At 40.9% G+C, this 26,214-nt stretch overlaps 1 protein-coding gene across 5 annotated transcripts in view; it reads right to left on the bottom strand.

Annotated features, from left to right (window-relative positions):
• Nucleotides 1-26,214, bottom strand: part of ERC1 (ELKS/RAB6-interacting/CAST family member 1) — a 578,436-nt gene that overhangs the window by 35,985 nt on the left and 516,237 nt on the right. For all 5 annotated transcript variants that reach the window (XM_044991188.1, XM_044991177.1, XM_044991167.1 and 2 more), the window contains 2 exons: nucleotides 17,396-17,497; nucleotides 1,274-1,462 (listed from right to left, as the gene is read on the bottom strand). In XM_044991188.1, coding sequence (XP_044847123.1) covers nucleotides 1,274-1,462; nucleotides 17,396-17,497 — 291 coding nt within the window. The remainder of the gene's footprint in view (nucleotides 1-1,273; nucleotides 1,463-17,395; nucleotides 17,498-26,214) is intronic.

Here is a 26,214-nt window from a genome sequence, read left to right as displayed (position 1 = left end):
CCTGATTTTCAAAACTGCTGAGCATGCAGCAGCCCATTTTAGATGCTTAATTATGAATTTAGGAACCTAACTGAAGGCATCAATTTTTAATACTCTTGGTCTTCGTGCCTAAAGGTCAACAAGTCAGAGCCCAGCATTAATATCGCCTGGCAGGCCCACACATTCACATACTGCAATGAGATCATCAGTAAGGTCACGGCTTCTGTGACCTCCATGAATTTTGCAGCGCTGGTGTGGCTGACCCCAAGACCACCCCAGCAGCTGGGGAAGCCCCGGGGCCAGTCGCACTGGCTGCTGCTCTGGCAGCCCCAGGCAGCTGGTCCCCAGTGCTGCCCTAGAGCAGTGGTCTGGGACCAGCGGCAGTGGGTCCCAGGTCACCCCCGCCACAACAGTGGCCATGGTGGGGCCGCCCCCATGCCCACAGCATTGGTGCCATGGGCCGCCCCCTGCCCAGACCAGCGACAGGGGTGCCCCAGGCTGCTCCCCGCCCAGAGCGGCAGTGGGACCATGGGCTGCCCTCACCCAGCACCAGCAGGGCCCTGGGCTGGCCCCCACAGCAGAAGTGTCACCCCACGCTGCCCCCTTCCCTCCAGCAGCACTCGTCAGGAGCCCGCCCCTCCCAGCAGGTAAGATTTAGTCACAGGTATTTTTAGTAAAAGTCACGGACAAGTCATGGGCCATGACTTTTTGTTTATTGCCCGCGGCCTGTCCATGACCTTTACTAAAAATACCCATGACTAAAACGTAGCCTTAATCATCAGACATACCTTCATTAACCACTGTATATATATTTGAGATAATATGCTGGTTCCTAAGAACAAATTTGTTCTGTACTTTCCAATGTAAGTATGCTACCGACTACACAATATTTAAGATTAATGTGATTAGGTTATATTATTAAAAAAATGGTTAAAATCTATTAATCGGTGAAAGTGAAGGGTAGTGACTTTTCATAGTGTTCCATCCTACAGAATTAAAGTTTAGGTAACATACAGGTGAACAGATTCAGAATGGTTCCTACTGAGCATATTGCCCAACAGTGAATGCAACATGCCCTCAGTTGGAGCAAATACTGTAAAACAGGTACAATACCTAATAAAGATTAAATGGCTATTGTTCTAAAAAGTAACCCTCCCACAATCAACTGAAGAATGAGCCTTTTCTAGCTGCATTCACCTCTCATGGATTCCCTTCACAGCATCTCTGTCACATCAGCAAGGTCTGAATAAACACTTCAAAGGTTCTACTACTGATGGACCTGTATAAGGCTTACCTGTTCTTGGGTCATCTTCTGCAGCTCTTTCTCCCAAGCTGCCCGGTCATCATCCAGGTGGTAGGAAGCAGGTGGGGTGAATCCACGCAAAATCAGGGGGTCACGGTCATGGCAGAGGGCTGTCAGGTGTCCAATGTACAACTTCAATTTGCTGCGATTCTGGTCAAGTTCTAAAAGGGGCTGAATTATCTGAGATAAGAAAACAGGAATAGTCAGGGTCGGCCTGAGACCCAAGCCACTAAGAAGTCAAAGACCAATCCCTAAGTTATGAATCTCAACGTCCCATAATATTTTTAAAGCTGTAAGAACACTGAATGAAATCCCCAAACCCTTCTGTCCTGTAAAATCTATTACACTGGACTAAAGCAGGAAGAAATGGAGCATTGAGGGCATGGTGATGCTGGCTGGCTTGTTAGTATGAAAAGTAGAGACAATGTAAGCTGAGAACTGAAACAGTATTAACTATATAGATTTAGTGTGTTTATTGCACAACACCACTCCAGTTATCACAATTCCCTGCTTTAATTTTTTGAAGTGAATTTTGTGTTGGTGAAAGGTGCCAGATTGATAGACCTGGAAAATGAAGTCTGGTATTAGCCACAGGACAGGTTGTCTGTCCACAGCAAAGGCAAAGGCAGAACAAATTCCTCCCACGTTGCTTTACACACATGCATCGACCTTTTTCTGAAGGGATCTCTTCTAATGATGCCAATTAGCATGAACTGAAAAGTTAAGTTTCTGAAATACAGACACCTCTACATTAGAAACTTCACTTACACACCATGTCAAATACATAGACCACCAAACAATCTTGAGATGGTGATGACATTCAGTCACTACCTGAGCAAAACTTAATGTGATGGCCTAAAAATGAAGAGCTCTAACAAGCACTATTTTATTTTATCTAATCTAAATCTAATCTACGTTCTTACTTCCAGTCCTTTGGATCATCCAGTCTCTTCTCTTAAGAGTCACTGTTTACCAAGAAATGGAGACCAGATGAATAAATGCAGTCTCACACTAGAATACTGGTTTAAACTGTTCTAGGTTTTTAAAAAGGTATGTTTAAAATTTAAACAAGCAGAATTATGGCTCTGTGGAATGTGGCCAATCAAAAATTGAGGACGTGGAAGGGCCAGGCTATGCACCTCCTCTCAAAGAAATGAGGTGCTGAATCTGTATCTGCTGACATGCACCAGCTGTGAGAGTTGCAAAGACTCGCCAGAATGCTGGCAACTGTCAAAATGTTCCCATTTAGACAAGGCAGAGGCTGCACCTGTTGCTTGTCAGCAGGCTCATGGTGTCTCTTCAATGGGACACCTCTGACCCTGCTAATGAAGGAGAAGCGTGATAATCTCTGAGTCAACAGAAACAGGGTGCTGGTATTACTTTCAACAAAGACATTGAATCCTACCCCCTCTAACAAGCTGTTCTGGCTCACTTCTTTTGTTTCCAACACTGAATGGATTAAGTTCTGTGGAGTGAGAGGAGCTGAGAGCAACAGCTAAGTAGTTAATGGGTGTCAAAATCCTTCTGATGAGGACACAGCAGCACCCAGGAACCTACAGCAGAAGGTTAGGGTCAACAGCATCTTAACACCTCATAGGAAATAATCTGGGAGAAACCCTGGCCAGATGACAAGCTGAGAAGTAGAAAGATGCAGGTGAGGGAGGCTGGACAAGAAGACTAGAGACTAGGAAATCTTTTGAGGATGACTTGACAGGCCAGAAGGCAGGAAAGCTAAAATGATGAATATTTACCTCACGTTTATGCATTTGCTTCTTGCACACAGATGACACAACATTAACCAAACTATAGAATGGGGCACATAAGGTTCTGTGTGAACCCCCATCTGTCAGTTTGGGGTTACCAGTCACTAAAGGCATACATATGTATATATAATTGATAGGTGTGATATGTCAACACTGCAAGTCACAACAGGACAGGATTGATCCACCTTTGTACAGAGCAGTGGGAAGGTATATTCCAGTAGCAACACAATTCTTCAGGTTTCACTTCCATGTCCAAATACAACTGAATTTCAGTCCATTACACATCCATCAGATTTGTCTATTTAGTGAACACCTGACATAGTAGCATTCCATTCCCCCAATTTCTTCTAGTTTAGACCTTCCATACTATTTCCTACTAAAAACCCACTTCTGAGATTAATTGCATTTCCTAAAATGGCAGACTTGAGGCCTCTTATTCTCTTGATGTGTTCCCTATCTTTGTTGCTCTTCTGTTCATCTACAGGTTGAGGTATAATGGAGACATCATTTTCTGTAAAATAATGACTTACAGAAATATGGACATGAACAAGCTAATGTCTAATGATTAGGTGGCTAATCAATAAACTTTCTAACCACCTTATATTTTCTTTCAGATAACAGATTCTATTAGGCATGCATGCGATGTGTGGATTTCAAGCTGACAAGCCAGTGTCACAGACCAATCTAACTATTCTTATTCAGTACAGCCCTGTGTGATAAGGAAGTAGCAGGACTATCTGACTGATCAGGATTTTAGTATGGAAACTGAACTTGGTTACTCAGGGACAAGATCCCTTGCAAACCAGAGCACATTTCTGACTGTCCCCCTCATCTGCTTACCTTGGGAAGAGGTGTCCCTCCCTTAGTGGAGATTAGCCATATGAGGCATGTGAAAGTTCTTAACTAACAGAGCTCCCAGAGCTGTTCACGGAGTGATCATTTCTGTCCCTTGGGACTCATTAAATCCTGCCAGTCAAGTAGGAAATGCCTTTATCTCTGCGTTCCTCCCATATCTAATTTGAGCTGGCCACTTAGCAAAAGGCACTGTGCTTCCCACACAGCAGAGCTGCCACTACCTTATCTCAAGAGGGTGCAAGAGCACTTGCTAAGTGGAAATGCAGAGCAGCACTGGATTCATAAACCAGGTCACATTTCTGCATTCAGCTGTAGAGCTTTCCAGGGAAACACTGGATGAACTGTCTTCCCTAGAGGCATGGAAATATTTTCCAAAACAACCAATCTTCAATAACTGTCATGATACAATTAGACCACTTCCATCAGAGCACAGAATAGAGTCTGTTTAACAATTCTTACACACACACACACACACACACACACACACACACACACACACACACACACACACACACACACACACACTATCCTCAAGCTCAAAACACTATTAATGCACAGTTAAGGTTGAAAACGTATTCTACCTACCACAAAAATGCACTACAATGTTAAAGTGGAGACATTAAATGCTTGACAAATCTGAAATAAGAGCAAACCATTTTAAAGTTATCAACTGACAAAGAAATGTGGGAATGCCTTTCAAAACAAACTCAACTCAAAAATAACTTGTCCAGAAAGTTTCCAGAAAGTTTTAACTTTGGACAGAGTGAGCAAGACAAATTTAAATCTAAATGTAGTTTTGCAAAAGATATAAAGGAGTGAAAATAGGGCTTAGAATGAAATAGCTGCTGCTACCTTAACTGTGGAGTTGCTATTGCTATATCACGGTTAACCTATATGATAGTGACAGTATTTAATAGCTTTATTTTGGTAAAAGCTTGTCTTAGACTTGATAGTCATGAAGCATGGATAAGACAAGACATGATATTTGTACTGAATGTGGTTGGACAGACCTATCCAAATGTTTGCTTATTTCTTTTACTGGGAGAAACCAATACACCTCAAATATGGAGACTGTGGTGTCCAAATGTTTATCTGAGAGACGTCAAATATAAATATGCAAAAATATGTAGGAGGATGTGTGAAAGCCAAGTGTGATGGTAACTGTCTATAAATGGGTAGAGAATGAGAAATATTTTAAGGTAGGTGTAACTGCGCTCACACTTGTCAGACCCTGACATGCTGATCAGATGCTGTAATGCTTTTTTGTGCAACTGTGTGTATATGACTCTGTGTGTATGGGAGGAGGAAACAGAAAAAATGAACAGAATCACATTGGCATTGCAAAGTCAGCACACTCTGCTATATTCATGCTTGGCATTGGGAGGACAGCTTTGGGTAACCCTTCATCAGCATGGCAGTCCTGCTATCAAGAGTGTGTGCATACTTATTGTGGATAACATTGTAATACCCGTGAAGGAACAAAGCAGATAATGAGCCTTCAGTTTCACAATCAAATAATTCACTGAACTGATAGTATAGTGGGATGGAGGACAGTCTATAGCTTCTTTTCTGTCACTTTGGCTGAGTCCCCTTCCCCATGTCCTGTTTAACTCAAACACAAAATCATTATAATAAGGAACACAAAGTACTGAAAGGACAGAAAAAGATGAAACAAAGGAAAGATAGTGAAATTGGGAGATATTCTGGAGGTCAAAATAAAATTAAGTGAGATCAGAAATATAATTGATCTTTTAGCCTAGTGGAGCAGAAACAGGAAAACGAATGGAGGGAACAGGAGCTTTCTAAGGAGTGAAACCATTCACGACACACTCTATATACAGTTTGCTATCCGGGACTACAGAGTTGTGGACTGATCCCCACCTGATGGTTTCTTTTGGTAGCCTGTAAGGATATAATCCTTAAAAGGAGTTCCAAAATAATGAAGAGATCTGACACAGTGCATGACTGAAATGCAACCAAGCTGAGGCTAGCCTCCTGTGGACAGCCTTTCCCCACCTATCAGCCATTTCTGACAGAGGTATGCAGGGATGGGAAATTATTTTCAGCCACTCTGATGTTCAAACCTTGCTTCAAATGGATGCAAATATGCTGCACAGCAAGTGTACTTTTGAAACCTACCACTGAACACTAGCAGACAGGGACGAGGCCGTGAGTGTCTATAAATCTTACATCCGACGAAGTGGGTATTCACCCACGAAAGCTCATGCTCCAAAACGTCTGTTAGTCTATAAGGTGCCACAGGATTCTTTGCTGCTTTTATAAATTTGAGGCATCTGGCAATCATAACTACTTGTTAAAGAGCATGTAAGAAGGAAAAGGACCTAAAAAAGAGTGCAGGTGGGAGGTAGGGACGGGTGGAGAGTTTAGCTGGTGGCTGCAATCCCAGAGAAAACAAATGCATCTGTGATTTGATATTAATATTATCAGAAAGAGAGATCTTGGATATTTGTTGAAATGCAAGCCAGAATGTTTTTCTTTCTCCAGTTGAAAGAGCCGAGAAAAAGCAAGAAAACAAAATGATATCATCTGGAAATATTTGCATGAGCGCCTGAATTAATCCTGCTCCTTGGTCAGAGGATTTCAGTTTGTTCAGCAATCACTGCAAGGGTTCAAATCCAGCCATGGTGTCACCACAAAATTCAGTGGAGTTATACAAGGCATGAATTTGGCTCAGGAAGTGCAAAGCTTTCCCCAAATCATAGCAATTTATCACTAATGTCTTCCCTTCATTATTTTAAATGGAAACAGAAGAAAGCTCTCAAAAACACACTGCCTGACCTAAGTTCAGCTGCTGCTGCACTGAGACACTTGGTTTCTTCAGAGAGACTGCATTACTGAAGCTCGGGGGCAGGTTCACTTTCCTGTAGATTTGTTTTTTTATAAGAAAAATGGGTTCAAATCTACCCTCCATCACACACTCCTCACAAAACCAAACCAAAACAAATGAACAAAAAACCATGTGAGGAGTTGGAAAGGATCTTGGCTGCTTTGGCAGAGCTGCCTTTCTCAGTATCATTTCTGCCAGAGTCAATCAGGAAATCATATTTATAAAACATTCTTTCTGAAATTTTTATACACCATGAACAAATCCCACAGATTAACATTTTCCAGAGCTCACTCCCTTCACCTTGGGAAAAATCCAGACTCTGGGGGGAAAAACAGGGAAAACACAAAAGAAGGTTGCGTTCTCCATCAACTCTCCCTGTTTAGAGAGTAAAATCCATGAAGAAGATGAATCAAAAAGACTTGCAACGAGTTTCCCTAAGGATTTTTAATGTGTTTTAGAAACCCCTAGCTTTTCAGACATTTATCCACATAACAAATCTATTACTTGTTTAACCCCACTGGCAGTCTCCACTTACAATAGGCTGTGGGGATCTGAACAACAGGGGAAAATTGAGGAGTACTGCCTGAGTTAAATGGGGAACCAAGTTTGGAGCAGAAGGGACTTCTATAGGTCAGAACTGAGGCACACTGACAGAATTCTGTGTGTGTGGGGGGGGGTTATTACTAGAAGAGCAGGGAGTACTATAATTCAGGACTGAGGTGCTTTGGCAGAGCTGGAGGTGCTGTTTGCACACAGCCAGCCCTGCCTGAATTTAACTGTACTGTCAACTTGTCACTTTCATGAGCACTAACATTGACAGTGAACACCCTCCCCCAAATGGCTAGTATCACAGTGCACGCAATACAAGTGGTCCGGGTCTCCCTTTTCTGTAATGCTCCATACTGTTAATTGTCTGTCTCGTTCTTAACTGAGGAAAAGCAGAAAAGTTAGTGACTTAAGGGCAAGATGAGATCAGAACATGGCAACTTCAAACATGTTTCTTTTTGTCTATTGTTTTTTCTCTTCTCAAAAAGTCTTGGAGTCTGGCAGCTCTGCAAAATGGTTCTGGAACAAAACAGGACTGAGAGAGAGAGAGGAATGGGGGTGGCTAACCACATGATTTCAGTGATGCTGTAGCTCCACACTGCAATTCAATGTGTCAGGAACTACTTGGTCTGGGAAATGTCATTTTGTTAGTTCCTTTAAGTTGTGACAGTTTTCAAGTTAAAAAGGCTACTTTTCAACACTAAATACAACTAACAAAAAACCACATAACAAACCACCGGTTGGGGATAGATATACTTGTGAGGTATTTAGTGTGTGACCGTATTGGCATAGAAGAGGGAAAGTGTTCCCCCTGGCTAATGAAAATGGTAAGACAGCCACTCTGAGAAAACTGTGTTTGCAGATTGTGTGGTGAAACCACAGATTTAAATACTTGCTTCCCCACATAATTTTTCTGGGTGTAACCTGGGGGCAAGTGAAAAGTTCTGATTCTACACACTTCATTAGATTTTATGTTGGTGGGATCCTTTCTGCATGATGAAGAAGGACTTTGAAAAGGGGGATAAGAAAGAAATAGGAGAGTCAGTTGGTGTCTGTGCTTTCCATCACACACACTTTCCAGCATCTGATTCTCTAATATGTAACAGTGAGTAGCCAGAGACTACACCTCTCAGTCCATGTTAAACATCAATTGTCCTTACTGTTCTGGTATTTCATCTATTCCTCCTTCCCATTACAAGGAATAATAAGGTGCAGTAGCAGATACAGCCTTTGCTTGCAAATATAACAATTGCATTGCACACACTCTGGGGATCTGTAGATGTGCGCGCTCTTATCAGGGCAGGCTCTAGGTTTTTTGCTGCCCCAAGCAAAAAATTTTTTGGCTCCCCCATCTTTTTTGGGGGGCTTTTACACATGGTTGCATTTTGCAATGTTTTTTGTTGTTGTTGTTTTGGTTTTTTGACTGGGTGCGGTACTGATGCAGCATTGGGCAATGACTGCATCTGAATCTGCTTGAGCCGGGTATATCTGCCTGAATTTCTTATCGAGACAAAGAAACTGAAAAGCCCCATGGGCCACGAGAGCACCTGAGTAACTTGTGCCGCCTGTAATATGTGCGGAGGGGAAATACAGAACAGAGAGTGACATTTCAAGAGGCTTAAATCACTGCTTGCTTTGCTGCCCCGGTGTCACGTCTCGGTCTCTTGAAGGAAGGCTACGGGGTTGTGCAGCCGCGATCGGAGGCTGAGCGAGAGCCCTCAAAAGGGGACAGTTATCTCTGGAGACAGCCCTTGGCTTTCCTGAGCACGCTCAGTATTTCAGTCTTACTAGGAGCTGGGCTGCTGCTTCTGAGCGCTTTCTGCTACTTTCGCTAATTTAAAATGAGCCTGACGTTCCCCAAATCATTAACTGAAATGGGTAAGGAGCACGCTGGAGAATTTCCTGCTGTCTGACGGGTGCTAATTCCGACACTGCTACTTGATCAAAGGGTCGGGTAATTGTCTTTAAAAAGTTGTGCCTGAATGACAGGCTTTCTCCCAGCTCAAATTCGTTTCCAAGGGGGCGGGGGAGGGAGAGAAGAAGGGGGAAAGCCGGGCTAACTCTTGAAGGGGTATTTCATGGCACTCTCTCCCGGTGCATCTCCCTGAGCCCCACTGGCAGTACTGCAGCACAGGGTTACCTGGCTGGCGGCACTGACGGTGTTATTGGCAGCTCGGGGCTTCCTTCCCGTCCCTGGCAAGTTCTCGGTGGCTTTCTCGTTGTTCCTTGGGGGACTCGGGCTGTAGGGTTTTAGGAACATGAAGTCGCTCTTGGTGGACTCCGGGTTCAGGCAGACTTTGTAGCAGTAGCCCGGAGGGCCACTGCCGGCCACATCCAGGCAGTTGGTTGACACTTTGTTGCCCGAGGAGAGCTGGAGCTTGATGTTGGAATTTTTGAAGATGTCAGCGGGAATGCCGCCCGTGGAAATGTGCCGCCCCAAGCATGTGCTTACTTTGCTGGTGCCTAGAGCCGGACCTGGCTCTTATCACAGTTTCTGTATTTTTTTGTCCCTTATAGTCTGTTATAGTATTGATCAGAAATAGAAACCCTTCCCTAAGTAACTGCCAGGGAACACAGTCTGTGCTTTTCCTGTTCAGAGGAATTACGACTCTCCTGCCCATTGGTGAGATGAATCTGTCTCTCCTCCCGCTGATAGTCTGTGTGCACAGTGCTCTTCTAGCACTTCACCTGCCTCATGAACCTTTTCAAGCAATGTCACATGAAATCCACTGTATATCTGACTCCCTTGTCTCTTGGACTCATCTTTGGTTGCATGCTATGCAGTCAAATGGATATCCCAAGTGCAGTAACATGGCTCATCCCTGTGTTATATTAAGCAGAGGGATGTGGTCTGATTGCCTGGGCCAGGCTACTGTGAGCTGGAACTGAATCCTGGTGCATCTCTCAGTAATTACAGTCTTTACCAGCCAGGAAAGTACAGCTTCTAGACTGGCTACATGCCCTTATCAGCTCTTATTTTAGTAACTCCCCTCACAAACCTATTTTCACAGTTACTATTGGAAATGACTTCATCTCTTATTAATGCTCCCCATATTGCTAGTCCCATTTTCTGTGTCATTTCCTCTTCTCCCAATTTATATCCTAATAGTATTGGAAGCAATGCATCCTGCCTTTCTTCAGCTATTCCCATACGTGTATCTATCTCATGGATGTAAGATGGGTACCTGAATCTAAGTCCATTCTTTTTAATGGTCACAACTATTAGCTCACTGTTCACAGAAACTTCTAAGCTTGCATGTCTGTTCTCCAACAGACGGACAAGAACTACAAGAGCTCTGGATGGTGAAACAGTAGGAAAATGACCAGCGACTTCAACACAGTACCATAAGCCACAACAGTTATGGCAGAAGCCTGAAGGAAACCACGATGTTTGGGTTCACAATGCACAGCTGGTACAGAAGCCAAACCACTAGCAGAAGAACTTGTCAACTGTAAGACAGAGAAGAAACAAGACAGTCATGGAACTCCAGGAACAATCGCCTTTGGTTTAAATGAATGAAGTGATTTGCTGAAAAGCCCAAATCTCTATCAGAATGAGCCATCTGTTCTGAATGTTTTAGAAAATATTGCTCTATCTGTGCTTTTCTTTGATATGTGAAGGTAGTAGGAAGATGATTCAATCGAGCTACACTTCAATCGTGATCATTTAATTCATCCCAGATTTACAGATTACAAAATTCCATCTGGAAATCTTAGTCTCATCATCCCAAAATCAGGAAGAAGAGGAATGATGCATCAAAAAAGATCAGTTATTTTGTGCTTGTTGATAAGACATAAAAGACAAGAGGATAGCAAATTAGCACGGAGTAAAAAACAAGTTAATGAAATAAATGTATGAATTAGAGAGAAGGATAATGGGCAGAGGGCATTCCAAGGGCTGGAATGTATGTTAGTCTGGAATAGGAAAGCCCAGAAGAATGAGAGACGTGACATGTCAGGCTGAAGGACTATATGCTAAAGTGGGCAATGAACTAAGACAGAAGGTGGGATGGAGATGACTTCTAAGCAGAATGGTAAATAATAAAACACAAGACAAAATTATCAGGTTCAGAAATTGCTTACTAAGAACTGGGACAGTAGTAAATATTTGCTTCACTGCTATGGCACTGGTACCTACACCACAGTACTCAAGTCACTAGGAAGGACAAGCTTTCAACAGAGCCAATGGAGTTATAGCAGAGAAGGTGCAGTATTAATCCAGTAGGCAGGCAGGGCTTGGAAAGAACAGTTACTTACATTATAGTAACCATAGTTTGTCAGGATGTTGTCATCTGTATGGATCCCACCGTAGGTGTACATGTATCCTATGTGTGCAAGATTAGAACCTTTGGAATAGCAATGTCTCTTGTGCCCCCCTGCCAAAGGTATAGAGGACAGACCAGATTAAGCCATCCCTCAGTTCTCCCACTAATTTTGAATCCCAGATAAGGACAACAAAAAGTGGGAATGGAAGATGGGTTTCGGAATCCACCTGGATGACAGCATCTTGAAGAACCACAGTTGCTATAAGGTAAATAACTGTTCTCTTCTTCAAGTATGTGTCCATGGGGATCCCCACTCTAGGTGACTGATAAGCAGTGACCCATCTGGAAAGTGGGACTGAGGAGCCCTGACTGTCACTAACTGAAAAATGTTATAACACTGACCTACCAAATTTGGTATCTGATCTTGCAATCAGGTCAAAAACATTGTATTTAAGAAAAGTAAGATGATTATTCCACATAGCTGCCTTGCAATTTTTGCATACAGGAATGTTCCTGAAGCAAGCAGAGGACATATCTTATGCTCTAGTGGAGTGAGCTTGACTATTTGGAGGACCATATGAACGCACGTTGATATACACTACATAATCTATTTTGAACTTCTCTGAGAGGAGATGGTTTGACCCTTAGAAGCACCAGAGAGGGCAATAAAACGATGAGAAGAAAGTCTGAAGAGCTTTACATCAAGGTAGGATAACAAGGCCCTTGAAACATCCAAGGAATTTCTTATCTCCTGGAGAGGAGTGAGGTCTTAAAAAAAAAAAGATAAATTAACAGATTGATTCAAATGAAAGTCCAACACAACTCTGGGAATCAAGTAGGAATGAGGTTTCAACACCACCTGAACTCTGAAATGTTATGTTTTAAAACAATAAAACTAGGGCTGTCAAGCGATTAAAAGAATTAATCATGATTAACTGTGTGATTAAAAAAATGAATTGAGATTAATCGCACTGTTAAACAATAATAGAATACCATTTACTTAAATATTTTTGGATGTTTTCTACATTTTAAAATAGATTGATTTCAATTACAACACAGAATGCAAAGTGTACAGTGCTCACTTTATATTTATTTTTTATTACAAATATTTGCACTGTAAAAAAACAAAAAAATATTATTTTTCAATTCACCTCATACAAGTGCTGTAGTGCAATCTCTATCATGAAAGTTTAACTTACAAATGTAGAATTATGTAAAGAAAAATAACTGCATTAAAAATAAAACAATGTAAAACTTTACAGCCTACAAGTCCACTCAGTCCTACTTCAGCCAGTCGCTCAGACACTCTTATGTTACCATACATAAAACCATACTGTTATTGGTAACAATGAGCAGTAATAAACCAACTCTGGCACTCCCATTTCCAATGGCTAGCAGAATTTAACACTTGAGAAGGATAAAGGGCCAGAGTTGATGCTCAAACAAAATGAGCATACTCTAAGAACGAATGAAAGAAAAGGGTATCCAAAATAGATGAATCAGAGCACCTATGGGGAATGAAAGGATAGGGTGGAAAGAATCCAGAAGGTAAGGCAGTGAGGCTACAGAGAAGATTGTCACGGTGTATCACAGTTCTGTTAGATTTGCAGTCTCTGAGCACACAGTGCAGCTGTATGTATAGTACATACTTGGAGAGGCAGTGCTATGTTTCAAGAGAGTGTGTCTACAATACTGCTGTCATGCACTGAGTTAAGTATAATTAAACATTACCAGTAATGTGGGTCAGGTTCAGACGTTACACTATAAACATTTAGTTACATGTAGTAAATGTTTTGGTGGCCTCTAGTGTGTGTTTGTCTGCACTACAGGGACATAAATTCTAGTGTGTACTAGCGTGTTATGTGGACTTGGCTGGCGAGCATTACAAGTTCCTTACTGAGCATTAACGTAGTACAATTTGAAATGGGGCTACATCAACATGCACTGTAGAATTCTTAGTGTAAGCCAGGAGGGTCCACACAGGCCACGGAGTGCCACAACACACAAGTGCGCACTAGAATTTATGCCCCTCTAGAGCACACTAATGCACCATGTATAAAAGCCCTTTTTCTTCAGTACTGAGCAGAAGTGTATAGATGCCCTTGGCTAGAACAATTTCTTGAAAAAAACAAAGCTGGCTTCCTATGCTATCAATCTCTTGCATTAATGAACTTGACTAAATTAACTAAATTTTACAACTGCAAAAATAAAAAATAGACTCTGTGGCAAACAAACCTTCTCTTTCTAGCATATAAGAAGTGGGTGGCACACTCTCCCCTTCTAGTATACATGGAACACTCTGCTAAAAATGTTATCACACTAGGGACCACTGGCTTGGGAGGCACTTATTACTCTCACACCTGCTGGGGTATATATGAAGGGCTTGTGCTTGACAGTCTTCTCTGTTGGGATATATGGGAGGAGAGGCCTCTAGCTACCACATTATCCTCAGAATATGCAGTGTTTCTTCTTTGCTTCTCTGCTGTGGCATGGAAGCTGAAGAAAATGTATGAGCTTAACAGACAGGCAACCCACATCTGCCTTAATTTGGCAAACTTCTAGTCTGTGAAAATGGTAAAGAAATTCAGCACACTCATTTTCCTAAGCTTTCTTCCTTTCTCAGTACACAGGATGGTCAATGGAAAGATCTTTTTGATCAGTATCTGCTACACCATCTTTTTAATTTGGAATGAACATCAGTTCGAATGACTCCTACCTTCAAAGTGCTTTCTTCCTTTTCGCCATCAACTTACCTCATCTCTCCATCCTTAATGGCATTCTTCAGCAAGAGCTTTACACACATCCTAATTGCTTTACACACTTAACACCAGACACTGACACACAAGCATTGCAAGAGAAGTGACTCAAAAGGAGTGTGAGATCACCAAGGAGTGTGAATTAATCACATTATCAATTTTTTTTCCATAAAAGGGATTTCCTCAGTTCAAATCCCAAGGCATGAAATTAAAGTTTGACTGTCACAGGTGGAATAAATTTTCCAGCTGATTGACTTGATGTGTGCAATGACACATATGTAATGTGGCAATAAATCAGGGGAATGTAGAGAGAAATTGGAGAGTCTTATTTTTTCTATTAATTTTCTAAGAGTCCCCTATTCTGAGTAGTTATTATTAATAGCCGCCTCCTCTGAGTTAGTACATATTTGGGGCAACTTGGTGCTTCGGGTCATCTATCTGGCACTGTTCTCAGCAGCAGAGCTCAACATGCTCAAAATATGTAATCTCCAGGTAGAAATATTACCTCTGAGCTCATTCATTACTGACCAGGATTTAAAAAAGGTTTGGTTACAGTGCAAATTGCTTTGTGAAAAAACAAAAAGGGTCTGACTGGAAACATTTTCCACCGTGAGGTTAATGGTAAATTGTAGAGGACACATTTCCTGCTCTCTTTCACATGAATCATGGTGTTGCTTTGCATATACACATATAAACTCAATTACATGCCCTGGAAAGATCTCCCCATAATATAATTAAACAATAACTTGATTCTTAACACACAGAAGAAATAAAAAACACAACAAATAAGTAGGAAACATCCACATGCATAGACCACGTGAGAAAGGGAAAGGAAACACACCCGGATTTCATGAATCACACAGAAGCAAGATGCAAGAGTGACCGTGGGAAACTTTTCTACTGGTAAGGAAAGCTGATTCTCACCGTTCTGAACAAAATGGCTGAACTAAGAGCATCTGATTGGCTATGCCCAAATACCCTCCTCCTCATCCTATTGGTTGAGAGATGACAAGGGGAAAAAGCCCCAGAGCAGCATGGGAATGAAATAAAGAGTTGGTTAGTATTTAAAGCACAGACATAATTATAAAGTACTACTAGTAGAAAAAAGTGGCCTCCAACTCCCTGTGTCCTCTGAACTGCTGCTTTCCAATAACTCGAACCATTGGAAATAGCTTTCTTCATTCTCTTTTAAACTTTGCTCAATTAGTCAGAATTTGTTTACATAAACTGAAAATGTAACCTGTCCCTCACTGCGAGATCATACATGAAACTCTTTTGGTTCTTAACCCTTTCATGCTACCAAAGCCTTCATTTTCAGTCAGGTGCCATATACACATTTGGAAAATGCCCTTATTTCACTACAACATTTCAGTGTGTAAAATAGCAGATACTCTTCTACTCCCCAGGAAATTGAGATTTGGAGACCACTGTTTTAATCTTCAAGATTGATAATCCTTCTCTCAAAGAAAATAGGTCTGACACCTGCAAAGAATGTCCTGGAGGCCTGAAGCCACTCATTCATGATGTTCTTCATTTACAACCCCAGGAAGGTGGTTAAGTAGTAAGAAAATTTTATACTCATTCCTCTGTTTGCATCACTTTTATCCCCTCAAGAGCAATGAACACTATGTCTTCAACACTTTTTCATAATATTATTTTCAGAGAGAGTCTGGTGTAGATATGAAAGGAAGTTTTGAAATATGGGATTTTTGAGGGTGTGTGTATGTGTTTAGGCTCCTCCATTTTCTACTTTCATTCCCCTCAGAACTGCCATGTTACAATGACCCATTCTTCAGCAGACCAGGATGAGATCCAGCTCCATTCAGAACCCATCAGTGCTACTTACAGGTCAGCCAGAGGATTGAGAAAGGTAAGGTATTCCCATCTCTCAGTCTAGGGAGCAATTACAGTTTTTGAATGTTTTAATTAACCTGGAACACGTGAGGTTTCAATGTGAAATTTGTAATTAGGTTGGCAGTCCCTGTGTTACCCAAGGGATGGACATCAAATACATGGCTGATCTTAGTAAATGACACATGAGGCTCTACTATGTCTTAGAAATGGTAAATTGATCTTCTTTCAGTTCATGGCCCACTGAGCTTCAGAAGAAACAACTTGTGCTCATCTGGCATACAAGTTAGGATTTCCTTCTGGGAATTGCAAGTAATTGCCCACACGCAATCCAGAGGCCAATAAGCTGATCCTGACCAAGATTTCCTGCTATTCACAGAGAGAAATAGTTCAGGACCCTTCTTATTAGAGGTGATTATTCTCACGAGTTACAGCAAGAATGGTGAAGCCACTCCAAGCACTCCAGAACAAGTGACTTGTATTCAGGGGCGGCTCTACCTTTTTGGCTGCCCCAAGCAGTCATGCGCGGGAGGCGCCCCGGAGGCGCGGGAGCAGCGGACCTCCCGCAGGCATGACTGCGGAGGGTCCGCTGGTCACTCGGCTGGACCTCCCGCAGCTGCGGACGGTTCGCAGGTCCGGCGGCTCCGCTTGAGCTGCCGCAGGCATGCCTGCGGGAGGTCCAGCCGAGCTGCGGGACCAGCGAACCGTCCGCAGTCATGCCTGCGGGAGGTCCACTGGAGCCGCAGGACGAGCGCCCCCTCCGCAGTCATGCCTGCGACAGGTCTGGTCGTCCCGGGGCTCCGGTGGACCTCCCGCAGGCATGACTGCAGCAGGTCCGCTGGCCCAGCCTGCCGCCCCCCCGGGAAAGGGCTGCCCCACGCGCGTGCTTGCCGCCCTGCTTGTATTACTGAAATCTGGAGCCGGCCCTGCTTGTATTACTGAAATCTGAACCTTATGTTTCATGGGATAGTCAAGACATTAACATTCCTTTGTCCCCTCTTCACCCCACTAAAGACAACTCAGTAGTTGGGAGCATTTGTACATCTTGCAAGGGTCTTCAAGAAAGCCAGCAAAACAGCTGCAACCATTTCTATCTTCTAAGTTCACTCTGGAATGTTGTTTTTGTTCCAGATACTTCATGCACATTGGGAAAAGCTACATATGACTCAAAAATAATCAGGCCCGGTAGTTAAAAGTCATTTTAAAAGAGAAAAGGAGAGAAATATTACCTGGTCTGGAGAGGGTTTGTGGTTGGTTTGGTTGGAATGGGATGAGGATTTGAGGTGGTCATCCTCATAGTTATCTGCCATTAACTTCATGCGATTCTGAGTCTATGAGGGAAAAAGAATGAGAAATACATTTACTTTCAACTGAGTAAATTGAAAGTGCTATAAGGCAGAGGGCAATAGCCAAGGAAATGCATTTTATAACACTGTGGACTACTCTGTGCATGCCAGACAAAGCCCATGAAAATCATTGATATTCAAAGTACACAATACTTGTACAAAATACACAACATACTATAGATTAAGTGTAGCCACAAAGCAAAAGTAAAAATTAGCTAGCACATACAGGCCACTTCACTTCACTGTGCAGCTAAATTAGCTTTGTAATTAACTCTCTCATCCTCTGAGCTGCACCTAGTAACGATTGCATTGTGCATGTGTGTACAGGGGAATTAAGTTCTTGATTAAACTGCTTAAGGAAAAAGGCATCAATGTGGACAGCTCAGTGAAAACATCTGTTAAATGCGAAGTGTTGGTCAAAAAGAAAACTATGAAGCCATATTAATAAGGGGATACAAATCAATACTGAAGATATTATAAATGGCATAATATAAACCTACGTGCCAGAAAAAGTACACTCTCCATTTGAATACTCAAATTCAGTTTTCAAAAAGGACATAGCAGAAATGGAAAAAATCCAAAGAAAGGTAAGAAAAATTGAGAGAGAGTTTGTCATGTCAGAGTTTATAAAGATGAGAAATAATTACTTTGGGAGGAAGATGAATTAGAGGTTACATAATAGAGATATATCAAATAGCAATTGCATGAAGTCAGTTGGGAACTCCTAGTTACTATTTCATAATACAAGAACAAGGTATGTCCAATGAAATTAAAAGGAAACAAATTTTAAAACCGATCAAAAGAATTACTTTTTATATATTTTACACAAAGCATAAATCACATATGGAACTCATGGCAACATGATATGGAGCTCCAGGGTTTAGTAAAATAAAAAATGTTATATTATGTATATCAATAATACCACCACCCACAGTCAGATTAGACAGGATAAAATATCCTTGACCAAGTACTAGCCACTGCCAGAGACACGATACTGGAGCAGACATATCCTGTCTGGTCCAGTTTGATAATTCCTATGTTCCTCTTTCCTGAACTGAACTTAAGGTAAGGCTGAGGCAATAGTGAAAAAGTAAACATGTTTTGTATGGGATTTATTTAGTCAATGGTTCTCAAACTGAGATCCATGGAACACTTGCTGGTAGTCTGAGGAGAGTTGGCATATCACATGGTGCCTGCTCTCTTTGTTTCCAGCTGCTGACCTGCTTTAAGAGACAGTTAAAAATACATTAAATACTAACCTAATATTACTAACCCAACAAGCAAATGCAAGGGGAGGTGTCCCTGAGACTAATGCTCTATTACAAGGTGGTCCTCAAAGTATGAAAAAGTTTGAGAATCCTACATTAGAGAAGATAAACAACAGTTTTATGTATGTCTTTATACATTACATAGCTAAAGATTTACTAAATAATAATATACATTAAATGAATGTTCAAAGCTGTTTGGAGAAATATCTGTTAGTGATTCAATCTCTCCATAACTGAATAGTTTCTCAGTAGACGCTGCCACTTTAATGATCCTTCTTAGGATAGAGAATTCAGATTTCATTTGACTGCATGTTGAATAGCAGGGGCTTTCAAAGTTGTTGTAGACAAGTTCTAAATTTTAGATTTTGGGTTAATTTAACAGTGGTTACCACTAAATTGCACTTGAAAAACCAACAACTTAACTTTACAGAAGGTTTTCTCCATTAAGGCAAACAAGATCTGAATTACCAGTCCCACTCTTCATCAGTCAATATTAATACTATTTGCACTTTCATAGCACTTTACAAATAACTAATTAGTTAGTTGTCAAGATGGCAGCTTTCTCTGTGGTTACTGTTTTTATTATATTTAAGACTAAATCATTTTAAAAATGATTTCCTTTTAAGTAGATGCACAGATCAGAATCTCATCAATTACACTTGAAATATCTGATCTTGATTGTTGATAAGTCATAAAATAAATACAACTCTCTCTCAGTTAACTTACATGAACTAGGAAGCATGTGTGAAAGAATGCATTATGGGAACTGATATATACTTAACATGAATTTCCGTACAGCAGCACTCATTGGCTGCACAAAATTAAAGCAATGACTTTGAGAAGCATTGCATGGTTGACAAGTTTCAATGCACGCTAACACTTGTAAAAACTGTCTTAGAGACATCATAGGAACAGAAGGCTATACAGAGATAAACATTGGAAAAAGAAGCCTCTCATTCACAAAACTTGTGAAGTGGGACTGAAGACATTATACACATTACTGATTTGGTTTCAAGTGGCTTTCACAATGATCCAATAGGAAATATACTACTAGAATTTAGCAATTATACAGCACTTACTGTGTTTAGAGAATTTTACAGACTGTAAGGCTGGGTTTTTAAAGGAACCTAAAAGAGTTAGATCCTCATTCCATTTCAATTTGATTTAGGGGCTTAACTCCCTTAGGCTTCTTTGAAAATCCCAACCCAAATTAACTCTTGCAACACCCCTGTGATGAAAGTAACATATAAAACAGTTCACCCAGTCAGTCATTTTCTGTATTTCTATTTTTGTTTTTTTAAGTTTTCAAAAAATATTCTCTCCCTGACAGCCTAACTTCACTTTCTGCTACTTCTGCTGTTAAGCTTTAACCTTGTTCTGATATCCAAGGCTTAGCATGAAGATGTTACAAATTCAGCATTATGATTTCTCTGGAAGTTCTAGATGACAGCCATTAAAGAGTTGGAATACACATATCTTTGAAATTTAGCAAAAAAATCAAGATAGAAATAACAAAAGTCTATTTACTGGTAGGATACCATTTGAAATGATTTTTTTTTCAAGTATGAAAGTTCTTTGTTAAAGAAGTCAGTCAAAGCAAAGTCATTTGGTTAATAATGAATGATAAAATCCATTCCCAACTCCATGCATAGGGCTGAAGAATAAGGAGTATTTTTATAAGCCTCTGCCTATTGGGCATGGAAACTAAACACTTCTATGGACTTCTGAAAGCTAATTGGGGACTTCTAATTAGGAGTCTGCTGAGCACCTGGAATAACTGTACTGACCTCCTCTCCTACAGCTATAGAATACGCAGGATGGAAATTTCTAGAACATAGCTTTACATAGGTGGAAGTGTTTATGAGGAAAAACAGCTTACTATACAAGGGGGAAACATGTGAGTAACTTTCCCCCCTCCCATCTCCAGCATCCTGCAGTCTTAACTGCTATGTCAATGGGCTACTACACAGTCACTTCCTTTCTCACCTTATGGGGTTGTGGTGTACCTCTGCTCAGACCCCATGGCAAGCATTCTTACGCCACTGTAAAAAATCTGCGAACACAGTGGTCTAACCACTATATCCTGTGGGAAGGGAATGAGTGAAGCAGACATCTGTGGCATTGGGAATGCCTCAGGCGGGAAACTGCAGGGTTAGCTTTCAGAACGTGCACACGTAAGAGCTGCGCCTTAGACGGAAGTTTTTGCTTTATGTTTCCTTGGGAAGGTAACTGCTGTGTGCATGTGCCACTCAAAGCTAAGACTGAAAATGGATATAAAACAGCACTTCTGTGTTAGAAACTGACTATGCTAGGTTTCTCAGTTGTCCCAGATGTTTTACCTGATATACCACAGGCTTCCTCAGGTAAGAGATTCCTTCTCTGTGCACCACCAATCACTTAAGACAAAAAGAGAAAACCAACAGAGACATTCTTATATAATAATTAATATCAAATAAGATCCTCTCCATCAAAAAAATTAAGTCTCAATTATGGTATCCTTTTTCACATGACAGGGGTGTCAAAGCCTTCAACAGGCCTCCACGGACTCGCAGCTGTTAGTCTCTGAAGTATGACTTCTGAAAGGGCATTGGGTTTGTCGCTTGATTTAAAATAATATTTCCTCCATTGCTATGATGAGCTATACTGGCAGCACTAACTCATCTTGTCCTCTGTTTGTAAAAGCCTCCATGAATCTGCTTCTTTGTCACTACTTCCCTTCCTACTCCCTCCACTTATTCAACTCTAGCCCCTGCTCTGCCCCTTCACACAATCTCACCACTTCTGTTACAAGAACCATGTCTTCTGCATCTCAACATCTGGAACAGCCATCCAGTATCCATCTTCCTCAACAATTCTCCCCCTCAGTTCAAATCTCATCTGAAAATCTCTCTTTTCTTCCTTGCCTATATCTCTTAATTTCTGTGTGTCTGTTCTTTTGTTTTAGTTAACCCAGTGGTTCTAAAATCTTTTCATACTGTACTTTACTTTTTTAGATGGCATATTCTCTGTAGGAATGTGTCTTTTTTGAACACCCTACTTAGGTCCCACATCTCTCCCACTGAAATTACACCAGTTGGTTACATATAATGGGAAAGTATTAAAGAGAAAATATGATGGATGTAGCTGTTTGGTGACACCTCTTTTAAATGTGTTACTTATTTCCTCTCTCCTGATGTAGGATTTCACATTTATTAGTATGGGATTTCTCCCTGCTTTAAACTCTCCAGGTCATTGTATAGTTTGCTTCTGCTCACCTTTTGTGTTCACTAACACTCGAAATTCTGGTGTCTATCTACAGATTTTATCACAGTTAAATTAACCCTTAACAAAGACTGATATGGAGCAGATGCACAGAGTGTAGAGATGTAATATGGAACTTAGTGGTGAAATACTTTAGAAACTCTACAGGAGTCCTACACAGGGGAGCAAATAGCCAGAACTACCACTACCTGAAGACTGACAGATGTTAGATCACTGAACATCACGGGTCAATTTAAAAACCACTGATTTAACTCTATATACACACTGTATTTAACTCTATACTACATGTTAGGGCACAGTTTGTATAAAATGTTACATTAAATACATTTATACTGGATCATGACCACACATAGCTTTCTTTAACATTTGTGAAGGATGCCCAGTGCCCGGAGGACACCTTTACCTGGCAAGATTTTGAACTCAAATTTCAACTTCAGGGACAGATCAAGCTCTCTCTCCAGAGAGGACTTTCAGAGACTAGGGAGAGTAAGAGAAGAACTAAGGCTATAAAAGCTACACACTGTCTGCATTCAGCCAGTCTGGTTAATACTCATATTGCACTAAGTTATTTTTATCAGATATACAGAGAGGTTCCCAAAAGACTTGCATCAGGATGGGATACTCATAAAATCTATTCTCCCATTACAAAGCCTACTAGCAAAAATGACTATTCTCTGACCATGACATCAATGACTATTCTCTCAGTTTTGGTAAAACATCTGATTAGTGGAGTTCCTGGCTCTTCTAACTAGCCTAAACAAGCTTTGTTAATCCTTTAATGTAAAGTTTAAAAAAGACCCAGATTACATCATTGTTAATATAATGACTATACTTGTGACAAATGGATATGTGGTGGAGACAGTATGCCTGTCAGTGAGTTAAAGGAATCATCTTCTACAGGCTGCTCTCCCACTTCGTTTCTTTTAGTCAGAGTTGAGGGTTTCACTGAATGCACAGTATCAGAGGGGTAGCTGTGTTAGTCTGGATCTGTAAAAGCAGCAAAGAGTCCTGTGGCACCTTATGGACTAACAGACGTTTTGGAGCATGAGCTTTCGTGGGTGAATACCCACTTCGTTGGATGCATGACGAATACTCACTTCGTCATGCATCCGACGAAGTGGGTATTCACCCACGAAAGCTCATGCTCCAAAACGTGTTTTTACTGAATGCACAGACATGCAGAAACAATGTGTAAATAAATCCTCCTCCTCCTCACCACTGCAAAGATAACGCACAGACAATCAAAAAAGGGCCTGATTTTCAGAGGTGGTGAACTTCAACAGAAGTTGTGGTGTTCAGCATCTCTGAAAATCAGGACACTTTGATTGTTAATGCCCCTTAGGGTGTCCCTGCAGGTATTCAACATGGAGACAGCAATGCCCTATACAAATGCCCCCAGGATCTCTCTACTGGTATCCACTGGGGCAGACACAAGCAGAAGACAATCCCTGTGTGAATCATCTTTCTACCCATGATTTCTTTGCAGGGATAATATAGTGCGATGCCTTGTGTAATGTCCCCTCATGATTTTACTGCAGAGATCGAGGAATTGAGTGAATTGATTTACATGCTTCACCCTCACATTTAAAATATTTAAGATCCCGCAGAACGTTCTCCAAACCTGATGGAGAGGTTACATTCTGACAGGTCATCTTTATTTGTGAGGCTTAAAAAGGGACATCTTTAGTTGGGTTTAGATGCCTTTTGGGGATGTTCAGTATAACCAGTAGGGACCTCACTGCTAATTAAGAACAGATTGATGTGATCAGCAGGAGTCCAGGGAAAAGCCTTCAATGTTATCACTAAATTGGATTACCAGAACTGTCTTGCTTCATGGAGTCTCTTGTTTTTGTTATTTCAGCAAACAGCATATGCACAATTCATCTGCCAGCATTTTCCAAGATATGCAGGACTGAGCATAGATTATATCTGAGGTAAAGACTTTCCAATCACCTGCTGATAATGTTATAGATTTGTTATATAACCGAGTGGTAGACTTTGTCAGCCCAGTTATCATGTAGTTTTAATTCGTCCATATTGTTGCTCATTTGCCCACATTTTTTTCCTGGAAAAACTTGGCTGCCACATGTTCGAAAAGTTCAACTTTAAACAAATGTAGTAACCCTGCAGCTCAGGTGTTCACTTATCTCCAGGCCAATATATAACATGTATATATAATATGTGTTGATCTTTTAAAAACTGAATTGAAATCTTCTCTGTTCGGGGATGCCTCTTGGAGCAATACTGGTGCCTTAGGAAAGGCACATGTTACTAACAAGATCTCCTGCTGAAAAGTCTACTGTGAGTTACTGGTTTGGATTCTGCAAAGCTAGCACCAGAGATATAAAAGTCATCCCAAACCAGATCTTGAGTTTGGGATTCCCCATAATGGAGTATCCATAATTTAACAAGTTAGTATATGTTCTCTCACACTTCGTTTACAGTTCTCTGGTCTACTAAACAGCGATAACGAGACTTAACTCCCTTCTCCTCCAGCCATTTCTTTTACAAGAGCTCAAATCATCCCAATCCCAGCTTTCAAGTAATAAAGGTTGTGTGTTTTAGTTACATCTGTTCTAAAATAAACAGCAGTCCTGTTCATTGCTAATGATCCTGAGAGGTGAAAGGTATGTTGTATCTTTGGCATCTCAGCACCACATCTAAAGATTCCAGGCAGGAAGGTGTTTTCCTTTATTTCTGAGACCTGTAAAGAAGGGTTGGAGTCTGAGAATGTTTACCACAGTGCTGGTTTACACAAATAGTGTGGCCTGTGATTCAAAGCCTTAAGACAAGATCAAAAGGACATATATAGCATCCCATGACTACAGCTTAAATAAGTCTAGGATCACTGATACCACACAAAGCCATGAAATACATCTATTGAAACTCATTTGAAGATGGTAACAATAAGTAGAATGAGTTGCTCATTTAATCCTTATGATGAGTGAGACAGTTGGTTACACCCACCCTTCTTAAAACTAGCATATAAAAGCCTTAATAATCTATGCTTGAAATACATGAGTGAATGTCTCTCACTCTGTGCCCCTGCCTTAGTTGGCCAGGGCAAGTCTGATCCCAGTCCCAGGCCACAGATAGGACCGAGGTTACTCTACTGTGGAATTATCTACCAGAAAAGGTAATACCAGTGTCCCTTGCTGTAGGGTGCCCTAAAAGCAGGCAAAACACATTTATTTAAGTTGGCCCAGCCTTGATTATTTTCAGCTAAATCTCACCACAACTTTTTTTTCCTCTCCCATCTGTTGTTCCCTCTCCAGTATTTTTTGCATCAGTTGGGAATTGATTCCTTTTGCTGGTAGGATGGCTTACATTGAAGGTTTTGGGGGTTTGATTCTAAATTAGGTTCCTGTTTATTCTGTGGTTGGATATTTGGTCTGTTTGGGGTTTTTTTGTATTGATTTTAATGTTTTGAACATTGGGCTTTTATTGTATGAAGCCTAGAAGCATTTAGAAAGGCTTCCTATAAAATGCGTTAACTACAGATCAATTTCACTGTAAACTCACTTTCAGAAATTCGTATCCACATTAGTTCATGGCTTAAGATCTATGCCAATTAATCTGCCAATTAATCTGCGTGCCTGAATCTTCCTTATGGTGCTGATTGGCAAGATTAGGATTTGATTTTAAATTCTGAGGATCTTCCATAGTATCTGGGTAATTTTTTCCTGCTTTTGCAAGTTCAGTATTAGGAGTAATATTTAATAGAAGAAAGGTGTGTGGTATTTGATTGTCTTTAGTAAATTCACTTTCTCTTATGAATCTCTTCACTACACATTTTGTATTGGATCAAAATCTGGTTCAAACTGTTATACTTTAAATTGTTTCAAGTTGTGACAGTTTGGAAACAGTCTCTAAATGTATCCTTGTATTAGATATAGCAATGCCATAGACGCTGCATTTTCTGACATTCTGTTCCAAAGTTCCTCCAAGGAAACTGCCATTCAGTAATATGCTGGGAGGCCAGACTGCCACATATCTTCAGCTGAACAGCCTCTCATATATGTCTTGTATGTCCACTAGATGTTTAATATTTACAATTTACTCAAATTCTGTATTCTGTTTTGACACATGCAAATATGGGATCTCATCTGAGAGCAAAAAAATACCACTATCTGTATCCAAAAGCATATTGGTTTCGGTGTCAAGGAGGTCCTG

The sequence above is a fragment of the Mauremys mutica genome, chromosome 1, assembly GCF_020497125.1.
Source record: "Mauremys mutica isolate MM-2020 ecotype Southern chromosome 1, ASM2049712v1, whole genome shotgun sequence".
NCBI classification, from domain to species: domain Eukaryota; kingdom Metazoa; phylum Chordata; order Testudines; family Geoemydidae; genus Mauremys; species Mauremys mutica.
The sequence above is the reverse complement of the archived record's forward strand: the minus strand, read 5'-3'. Positions and strand labels throughout refer to the sequence as shown.